General features: G+C 62.2%; 1 protein-coding gene across 2 annotated transcripts in view; it reads right to left on the minus strand.

The window, feature by feature from the left end:
* pacs1b (phosphofurin acidic cluster sorting protein 1b) overlaps positions 1–10000 on the minus strand; it is a 103536-nt gene that overhangs the window by 82602 nt on the left and 10934 nt on the right. For both annotated transcript variants that reach the window (XM_087983556.1, XM_087983557.1), the window contains exon 4: positions 8508–8633. In XM_087983556.1, coding sequence (XP_087839682.1) covers positions 8508–8633 — 126 coding nt within the window. The remainder of the gene's footprint in view (positions 1–8507; positions 8634–10000) is intronic.

A 10000-nucleotide genomic window follows, 5' to 3' on the forward strand; every position in this document is an offset into this window, starting at 1 on the left:
AGGGTGAGGGTGTGTGAGGAGAGTGAGAGTGTGTGAGTGAGGAGAGGATGAGGGTGTGAGTGAGGAGAGGGTGAGGGTGTGTGAGGAGAGGGTGATGGTGTGAGTGAGGAGAGGGTGAGGGTGTGAGTGAGGAGAGGGTGAGGGTGTGAGTGAGGAGAGGGTGAGGGTGTGAGTGAGGAGAGGGTGAGGGTGTGAGTGAGGAGAGGGTGAGGGTGTGAGTGAGGAGAGGGTGATGGTGTGAGTTAGGAGAGGGAGAGTGTGTGTGAGGAGAGGGTGAGTGTGTGAGTGAGGAGAGGGTGAGGGTGTGAGTGAGGAGAGGGAGAGTGTGTGAGTGAGGAGAGGGTGAGGGTGTGAGTGAGGAGAGGGTGAGGGTGTGAGTGAGGAGAGGGTGAGGGTGTGAGTGAGGGGAGAGTGAGTGTGTGAGTGAGGAGAGGGTGAGGGTGTGAGTGAGGAGAGGGTGAGGGTGTGAGTGAGGAGAGGGAGATTGTGAGTGAGGAGAGGGTGATGGTGTGAGTGAGGAGAGGGTGATGGTGTGAGTGAGGAGAGGGAGAGTGTGAGTGAGGAGAGGGTGAGTTTGTGAGTGAGGAGAGGATGAGAGTGTGAGTGAGGGGAGGGTGAGGGTGTGAGTGAGCAGGGTGAGTGTGTGAGTGAGCCAAGGGTGAGGGTGTGAGTGAGGGGAGGGTGAGGGTGTGAGTGAGGAGAGGGTGAGTGTGTGAGTGAGGGGAGGGTGAGGGTGTGAGTGAGGAGAGGGTGAGGGTGTGAGTGAGGAGAGGGTGATGGTGTGAGTGATGGGAGGGTGAGTGTGTGAGTGAGGGGAGGGTGAGTGTGTGAGTGAGGAGAGAGTGATGGTGTGAGTGAGGACTGGGTGAGTGAGGGAAGGGTGAGTGTGTGAGTGAGCAGGGTGAGTGTGAGTGTGAGGACAGGGTGAGTGTGGGAGTGAGGGGAGGGTGAGTGTGTGAGTGAGGGGAGGGTGAATGTGTGAGTGAGGGGAGGGTGATGGTGTGAGTGAGGACAGGGTGAGTGTGTGAGTGAGGAGAGGGTGAGTGTGTGAGTGAGGAGAGGGTGAGTGTGTGAGTGAGGGGAGGGTGAGTGTGTGAGTGAGGGGAGGGTGAGTGTGTGAGTGAGGGGAGGGTGTTGGTGTGAGTGAGATGAGGGTGAGTGAGGGGAGGGTGAGTGTGTGAGGGAGGAGAGGGTGAGTGTGTGAGTGAGGGGAGGGTGATGGTGTGAGTGACGAGAGGGTGTGGGTGTGAGTGAGGGGAGGGTGAGTTTGTGAATGAGGAGAGTGTGAAGGTGTGAGTGAGCAGGGTGAGTGTGTGAGTGAGGGGAGGGTGAGGGTGTGAGTGAGGAGAGGGTGAGTGTGTGAGTGTGGGGAGGGTGAGGGTGTGAGTGAGCAGGGTGAGTGTGTGAGTGAGGGGAGGGTGAGGATGTGAGTGAGCAGGGTGAGTGTGTGAGTGAGGAGAGGGTGATGGTGTGAGTGAGGGGAGGGTGAGTGTGTGAGTGAGGGGAGGGTGAGTGTGTGAGTGAGGGGAGGGTGAGTGTGAGTGAGGAGAGGGTGAGTGTGTGAGTGAGGAGAGGGTGAGGGTGTGTGAGTGAGGGGAGGGTGAGGGTGTGTGAGGAGAGTGAGAGTGTGTGAGTGAGGAGAGGATGAGGGTGTGAGTGAGGAGAGGGTGAGGGTGTGTGAGGAGAGGGTGATGGTGTGAGTGAGGAGAGGGTGAGGGTGTGAGTGAGGAGAGGGTGAGGGTGTGAGTGAGGAGAGGGTGAGGGTGTGAGTGAGGAGAGGGTGAGGGTGTGAGTGAGGAGAGGGTGATGGTGTGAGTTAGGAGAGGGAGAGTGTGTGTGAGGAGAGGGTGAGTGTGTGAGTGAGGAGAGGGTGAGGGTGTGAGTGAGGAGAGGGAGAGTGTGTGAGTGAGGAGAGGGTGAGGGTGTGAGTGAGGAGAGGGTGAGGGTGTGAGTGAGGAGAGGGTGAGGGTGTGAGTGAGGGGAGAGTGAGTGTGTGAGTGAGGAGAGGGTGAGGGTGTGAGTGAGGAGAGGGTGAGGGTGTGAGTGAGGAGAGGGAGATTGTGAGTGAGGAGAGGGTGATGGTGTGAGTGAGGAGAGGGTGATGGTGTGAGTGAGGAGAGGGAGAGTGTGAGTGAGGAGAGGGTGAGTTTGTGAGTGAGGAGAGGATGAGAGTGTGAGTGAGGGGAGGGTGAGGGTGTGAGTGAGCAGGGTGAGTGTGTGAGTGAGCCAAGGGTGAGGGTGTGAGTGAGGGGAGGGTGAGGGTGTGAGTGAGGAGAGGGTGAGTGTGTGAGTGAGGGGAGGGTGAGGGTGTGAGTGAGGAGAGGGTGAGGGTGTGAGTGAGGAGAGGGTGATGGTGTGAGTGATGGGAGGGTGAGTGTGTGAGTGAGGGGAGGGTGAGTGTGTGAGTGAGGAGAGAGTGATGGTGTGAGTGAGGACTGGGTGAGTGAGGGAAGGGTGAGTGTGTGAGTGAGCAGGGTGAGTGTGAGTGTGAGGACAGGGTGAGTGTGGGAGTGAGGGGAGGGTGAGTGTGTGAGTGAGGGGAGGGTGAATGTGTGAGTGAGGGGAGGGTGATGGTGTGAGTGAGGACAGGGTGAGTGTGTGAGTGAGGAGAGGGTGAGTGTGTGAGTGAGGAGAGGGTGAGTGTGTGAGTGAGGGGAGGGTGAGTGTGTGAGTGAGGGGAGGGTGAGTGTGTGAGTGAGGGGAGGGTGTTGGTGTGAGTGAGATGAGGGTGAGTGAGGGGAGGGTGAGTGTGTGAGGGAGGAGAGGGTGAGTGTGTGAGTGAGGGGAGGGTGATGGTGTGAGTGACGAGAGGGTGTGGGTGTGAGTGAGGGGAGGGTGAGTTTGTGAATGAGGAGAGTGTGAAGGTGTGAGTGAGCAGGGTGAGTGTGTGAGTGAGGGGAGGGTGAGGGTGTGAGTGAGGAGAGGGTGAGTGTGTGAGTGTGGGGAGGGTGAGGGTGTGAGTGAGCAGGGTGAGTGTGTGAGTGAGGGGAGGGTGAGGATGTGAGTGAGCAGGGTGAGTGTGAGTGAGGAGAGGGTCAGTGTGTGAGTGAGGAGAGGGTGAGTGTGTGAGTGAGAAGAGGGTGAGGGTGTGAGTGAGCAGGGTGAGTGTGTGAGTGAGGAGAGAGTGAGGGTGTGAGTGAGGAGAGGGCGAGTGTGTGAGTGAGGAGAGGGCGAGTGTGTGAGTGAGGGGAGGGAGAGGGTGTGAGTGAGGAGAGGGTGATGGTGTTAGTGAGGAGAGGGAGAGTGTGAGTGAGGAGAGGGAGAGAATGTGAGTGAGGAGAGGGAGAGTGTGTGAGTGAGGGGAGGGTGATGTGAGTGAGGGGAGGGTGAGGGTGTGAGTGAGGGGAGGGTGATGATGTGAGTGAGGGGAGGGTGAGGGTGTGAGTGAGGAGAGGGTGATGGTATGAGTGAGGGGAGGGTGATGATGTGAGTGAGGGGAGGGTGAGGGTGTGAGTGAGGAGAGGGTGATGGTATGAGTGAGGAGAGGGTGAGGGTGTGAGTGAGGAGAGGGTGATGGTGTGAGTGAGGAGAGGGTGAGTGTGTGAGTGAGGGAAGGGTGAGGGTGTGAGTGAGGGGAGGGTGAGGGTGTGAGTGAGGGGAGGGTGAGGGTGTGAGTGAGGACAGGGTGAGTGTGTGAGTGAGGGAAGGGTGAGGGTGTGAGTGAGGGGAGGGTGAGGGTGTGAGTGAGGAGAGGGAGAGTGTGTGAGTGAGGGGAGGGTGAGGGTGTGAGTGAGGAGAGGGTGATGGTGTGAGTGAGGAGAGGGTGATGGTGTGAGTGAGGGGAGGGTGAGGGTGTGAGTGAGGAGAGGGTGATGGTGTGAGTGAGGAGAGGGTGAGTGTGTGAGTGAGGAGAGGGTGAGGGTGTGAGTGAGGAGAGGGTGATGGTGTGAGTGAGGAGAGGGTGATGGTGTGAGTGAGGAGAGGGTGATAGTATGAGTGAGGGAAGGGTGAGGGTGTGAGTGAGGAGAGGGTGAGGGTGTGAGTGAGGGGAGGGTGAGGGTGTGAGTGAGGGGAGGGTGAGGGTGTGAGTGAGCAGGGTGAGTGTGTGAGTGAGGGGAGGGTGAGTGTGAGTGAGGAGTGGGTGAGTGTGTGAGTGAGGAGAGGGTGAGGGTGTGAGTGAGCAGGGTGAGTGTATGAGTGAGCCGAGGGTAAGGGTGTGAGTGAGGGGAGGGTGAGGGTGTGAGTGAGCAGGGTGAGTGTATGAGTGAGCCGAGGGTGAGGGTGTGAGTGAGGGGAGGGTGAGGGTGTGAGTGAGGAGAGGGTGAGTGTGTGAGTGAGGGGAGGGTGAGGGTGTGAGTGAGGAGAGGGTGAGGGTGTGAGTGAGGAGAGGGTGAGGGTGTGAGTGAGCAGGGTGAGTGTATGAGTGAGCCGAGGGTGAGGGTGTGAGTGAGGGGAGGGTGAGGGTGTGAGTGAGGAGAGGGTGAGTGTGTGAGTGAGGGGAGGGTGAGGGTGTGAGTGAGCAGGGTGATTGTGTGAGTGAGGGGAGGATGAGGGTGTGAGTGAGGAGAGGGTGATGGTGTGAGTGAGGGGAGGGTGAGGGTGTGAGTGAGGGCAGGGTGAGTGTGAGTGAGGGGAGGCTGATGGTGTGAGTGAGGAGAGGGTGAGGGTGTGAGTGAGCAGGGTGAGTGTGAGAGTGAGGGGTGGGTGAGTGTGAGTGAGGGGAGGGTGAGTGTGTGAGGGGAGGGTGAGTGTGTGAGTGATGAGAGGGTGAGTGTGTGAGTGATGGGAGGGTGAGGGTGTGAGTGAGCAGGGTGAGTGTGAGTGAGGGGAGGCTGATGGTGTGAGTGAGGAGAGGGTGAGTGTGTGAGTGAGGAGAGGGTGAGGGTGTGAGTGAGCAGGGTGAGTGTGAGTGAGGGGAGGCTGATGGTGTGAGTGAGGAGAGGGTGAGGGTGTGAGTGAGCAGGGTGAGTGTGAGTGAGGGGAGGCTGATGGTGTGAGTGAGGAGAGGGTGATGGTGTGAGTGAGGGGAGGGTGAGGGTGTGAGTGAGCAGGGTGAGTGTGAGTGAGGGGAGGCTGATGGTGTGAGTGAGGAGAGGGTGAGGGTGTGAGTGAGCAGGGTGAGTGTGAGAGTGAGGGGTGCGTGAGTGTGAGTGAGGGGAGGGTGAGTGTGTGAGGGGAGGGTGAGTGTGTGAGTGATGAGAGGGTGAGTGTGTGAGTGATGGGAGGGTGAGGGTGTGAGTGAGGGGAGGGTGAGGGTGTGAGTGAGCAGGGCGAGTGTGTGAGTGAGCAGGGCGAGTGTGTGAGTGACAGGCCGAAGGTGTGAGTGAGGAGAGGGTGAGGGTGTGAGTGACAGGCCGAGGGGGAGTGTGTGAGTGAGCAGGGTGAGGGGGAGTGTGTGAGTGAGCAGGCCAAGGGTGAGGATGTGAGTGACAGGCCGAGGGGGAGGGTGTGAGTGACAGGGCGAGGGGGAGTGTGTGAGTGACAGGCCGAGGGGGAGGGTGTGAGTGACAGGCCGAGGGGGAGGGTGTGAGTGAGCCGGACGAGGGGGAGGGTGTGAGTGACAGGCCGAGGGGGAGGGTGTGAGTGAGCAGGGTGAGGGGAATGTGTGAGTGAGCAGGCCAAGGGTAAGGGTGAGGGTGTGAGTGACAGGCCGAGGGGAAGGGTGTGAGTGAGGGGAGGGTGTGTTTGAGGGACAAGCCGAGGGGGAGGGTGTGAGTGACAGGCCGAGGGGGAGGGTGTGAGTGACAGGCCGAGGGGGAGGGTGTGAGTGAGCCGGACGAGGGGGAGGGTGTGAGTGACAGGCCGAGGGGGAGGGTGTGAGTGACAGGCTGAGGGGGAGGGTGTCAGTGAGCCGGGCGAAGGGGAGGGTGTGAGTGACAGGCCGAGGGGTAAGGTGTGAGTGAGGGGAGGGTGTGTGTGAGTGACAGGCCGAGGGGGAGGTGTGAGTGACAGGCCGAGGGGGAGGGTGTGAGTGACAGGGCGAGGGGGAGGGTGTGAGTGACAGGGCGAGGGGGAGGGTGTGAGTGACAGGGCGAGGGTGAGGGTGGGAGTGAGGGGACGGTGAGGGTGTGAGTGACAGGGCGAGGGTGAGGGTGGGAGTGAGGGGAGGGTGTGTGTGAGTGACAGGCCGAGGGGGAGGGTGTGAGTGAGGGGAGGGTGTGTGTGAGTGACAGGCCGAGGGGGAGGGTGTGAGTGACAGGCCGAGGGGGAGGGTGTGAGTGACAGGGCGAGGGGGAGGGTGTGAGTGAGGGGACGGTGAGGGTGTGAGTGACAGGCCGAGGGGGAGGGTGTGAGTGAGGGGAGGGTGTGTGTGAGTGACAGGCCGAGGGGGAGTGGTGTGAGTGACAGGCCGAGGGGGAGGGTGTGAGTGAGCAGGGCGAGGGGGAGGGTGTGAGTGACAGGCCGAGGGGGAAGGTGTGAGTGATAGGCCGAGGGGGAGTGTGTGAGTGACAGGCCGAGAGGAAGGTGTGAGTGACAGGCCGAGGGGTAAGGTGTGAGTGACAGGCCGAGGGGGAGTGTGTGAGTGACAGGCCGAGGGGGAAGGTGTGAGTGACAGGCCGAGGGGGAAGGTGTGAGTGACAGGCCGAGGGGGAGGGTGTGAGTGAGCAGGCCGAGGGGGAGGGTGTGAGTGACAGGCCGAGGGGGAGGGTGTGAGTGACAGGCCGAGGGGGAGGGTGTGAGTGACAGGCCGAGAGGGAGGGTGTGAGTGAGCCGGACGAGGGGGACGGTGTGAGTGACAGGCCGAGGGAGAGGGTGTGAGTGACAGGCTGAGGGGGAGGGTGTCAGTGAGCCGGGCGAAGGGGAGGGTGTGAGTGACAGGCCGAGGGGGAGGGTGTGAGTGACAGGCCGAGGGGGAGGGTGTGAGTGACAGGGCGAGGGGGAGGGTGTGAGTGACAGGGCGAGGGGGAGGGTGTGAGTGACAGGGCGAGGGTGAGGGTGGGAGTGAGGGGACGGTGAGGGTGTGAGTGACAGGGCGAGGGTGAGGGGAGGGTGTGTGTGAGTGACAGGCCGAGGGGGAGGGTGTGAGTGAGGGGAGGGTGTGTGTGAGTGACAGGCCGAGGGGGAGGGTGTGAGTGACAGGCCGAGGGGGAGGGTGTGAGTGACAGGCTGAGGGGGAGGGTGTGAGTGAGGGGACGGTGAGGGTGTGAGTGACAGGCCGAGGGGGAGGGTGTGAGTGAGGGGAGGGTGTGTGTGAGTGACAGGCCGAGGGGGAGTGGTGTGAGTGACAGGCCGAGGGGGAGGGTGTGAGTGAGCAGGGCGAGGGGGAGGGTGTGAGTGACAGGCCGAGGGGGAAGGTGTGAGTGATAGGCCGAGGGGGAGTGTGTGAGTGACAGGCCGAGAGGAAGGTGTGAGTGACAGGCCGAGGGGTAAGGTGTGAGTGACAGGCCGAGGGGGAGTGTGTGAGTGACAGGCCGAGGGGGAAGGTGTGAGTGACAGGCCGAGGGGGAGGGTGTGAGTGAGCAGGCCGAGGGGGAGGGTGTGAGTGACAGGCCGAGGGGGAGGGTGTGAGTGACAGGCCGAGGGGGAGGATGTGAGTGACAGGCCGAGAGGGAGGGTGTGAGTGAGCAGGCCGAGGGGGAGGGTGTGAGTGACAGGCCGAGGGGGAGGGTGTGAGTGACAGGCCGAGGGGGAGGGTGTGAGTGACAGGCCGAGGGGGAAGGTGTGAGTGACAGGCCGAGGGGGAAGGTGTGAGTGACAGGCCGAGGGGGAGGGTGTGAGTGACAGGCCGAGGGGGAGGGTGTCAGTGAGGGGAGGGTGTGAGTGAGGGGAGGGTGTGAGTGAGAGGCCGAGGGGGAGGGTGTGAGTGACAGGCCGAGGGGGAGGGTGTGAGTGACAGGCCGAGGGGGAGGGTGTGAGTGAGGGGAGGGTGTGAGTGAGAGGCCGAGGGGGAGGGTGTGAGTGACAGGCCGAGGGGGAGGGTGAGAGTGACAGGCCGAGTGGGCGGGTGTGAGTGACAGGCCGAGGGGGAGGGTGTGAGTGACAGGGCGAGGGGGAGGGTGTGAGTGAGTGACAGGCCGAGGGGGAGGGTGTGAGTGACAGGCTGAGGGGGAGGGTGTGAGTGACAGGCCGAGGGGGAGGGTGTGAGTGAGTGACAGGCCGAGGGGGAGGGTGTGAGTGACAGGCCGAGGGGGAGGGTGTGAGTGAGTGACAGGCCGAGGGGGAGGGTGTGAGTGACAGGCCGAGGGGGATGGTGTGAGTGAGGGGAGGGTGTGAGTGAGGGGAGGGTGTGAGTGAGCAGGCCGAGGGGGAGGGTGTGAGTGACAGGCCGAGGGGGAGGGTGTGAGTGACAGGCCGAGGGGGAGGGTGTGAGTGACAGGCCGAGGGGGAGGGTGTGAGTGAGGGGAGGGTGTGTGTGAGTGACAGGCCGAGGGGGAGGGTGTGAGTGACAGGCCGAGGGGGAGGGTGTGAGTGAGGGGAGGGTGTGAGTGACAGGCCGAGGGGGAGGGTGTGAGTGACAGGCCGAGGGGGAGGGTGTGAGTGAGTGACAGGCCGAGGGGGAGGGTGTGAGTGACAGGCCGAGGGGGAGGGTGTGAGTGATAGGCCGAGGGGGGTGGTGCTGGCCTCACCTCCGCCATGTTGAGGAGGCCGACCGCGAGCGTCTTGTACCCGAGGATGGTCCTGTTCTTGTATCGCTTCCTCCGCTGTAAGACAACCTGCAGCTGGTTGGCATCTCTCTTCAGGAAGTGGGGGTACTGTCCCGAGAGAGGCAACCAGGGAGACAAGGGGGGAAATGTACAGCAGGTATACAGCATCATTGATACCCCGTCAGCCCCCTCCCTCACCACACCAGCCCCTTGACCCCCACCACTCTAACCCCAACCCCCACCCCCAACCTCAACCAAACAACACTCCCTGCATCTGCTGCTGGGGAGCAGGGGCATCAGGATGCTCCACAGGACGGGTTTCCAAGGCGACGGGGTTTCCAAGGGGACGGGGTTTCTGGGGTGTGGGGTTACCTGGGGAGGGGTTACCTGGGGAGGGGTTACCAGGGGAGGGCTTACCTGGGGAGGGGTTACGAGGGGAGGGGTTACCGGGGGGGGTTACCTGGGGAGGGGTTACCAGGGGAGGGGTTACCAGGGGAGGGGTTACCTGGGGAGGGGTTACCAGGGGAGGGGTTACCTGGGGAGGAGTTACCTGGGGAGGAGTTACCTGGGGAAGGGTTACCTGGGGAAGGGTTACCTGGGGAGAAGTTACCAGGGGAGGGGTTACCAGGGGAGGGGTTACCAGCGGAGGAGTTACCTGGGGAGGGGTTACCTGGAGAGGGGTTACCAGGGCAGGGGTTACCGGGGGAGAGGTTACCTGGGGAACGGTTACCAGGGGAGGGGTTACCTGGGGAGGGGTTACCAGTGAAGGGGGTACCAGGGGAGGGGGTACCAGGGGAGGGGTTACCAGGGGTGTGGTGTTACCTGGGGAGGGGTTACCAGGGGTGTGGTGTTACCTGGGGAGGGGTTACCAGGGGAGTGGTTACCTGGGGAGGGGTTACCAGGGGTGTGGTGTTACCTGGGGAGGAGTTACCTGGGGAAGAGTTACCTGGGGAGGGGTTACCAGGGGAGTGGTTGCCTGGGGAGGAGTTACCTGGGGATGAGTTACCAGGGGAGGGGTTACCAGGGGAGGGGTTACCAGGGGAGGGGTTACCTGGGGAGGGGTTACCAGGGGAGGGGTTACCAGGGGAGGTGTTACCAGGGGAGGGGTTACCTGGAGAGGAGTTACCTGGGGAAGGGTTACCAGGGGTGTGGGGTTACCTGGGGAAGGGTTACCAGGCGAGGGGTTACCAGGGGTGTGGTGTTACCTGGGGAGGGGTTACCAGGGGAGTGGTTACCTGGAGAGGAGTTACCTGGGGAAGGGTTACCAGGGGTGTGGTTTCCTGGGGAGGGGTTACCTGGGGAAGGGTTACCAGGGGAGGGGTTACCTGGGGTGGGGTTACCAGGGGTGGGGTTACCAGGGGTGGGGTTACCTGGGGAGGGGTTACCTGGGGTGGGGTTACCTGGGGTGGGGTTACCAGGGGAGGGGTTACCTGGGGAGGGGTTACCTGGGGAGTGGTTACCTGGAGAGGAGTTAC

This window comes from Chiloscyllium plagiosum, unplaced genomic scaffold (assembly GCF_037043375.1).
Source record: "Chiloscyllium plagiosum isolate Xiang-an unplaced genomic scaffold, Cpla_swu_hap1 HiC_scaffold_46, whole genome shotgun sequence".
NCBI classification, from domain to species: domain Eukaryota; kingdom Metazoa; phylum Chordata; class Chondrichthyes; order Orectolobiformes; family Hemiscylliidae; genus Chiloscyllium; species Chiloscyllium plagiosum.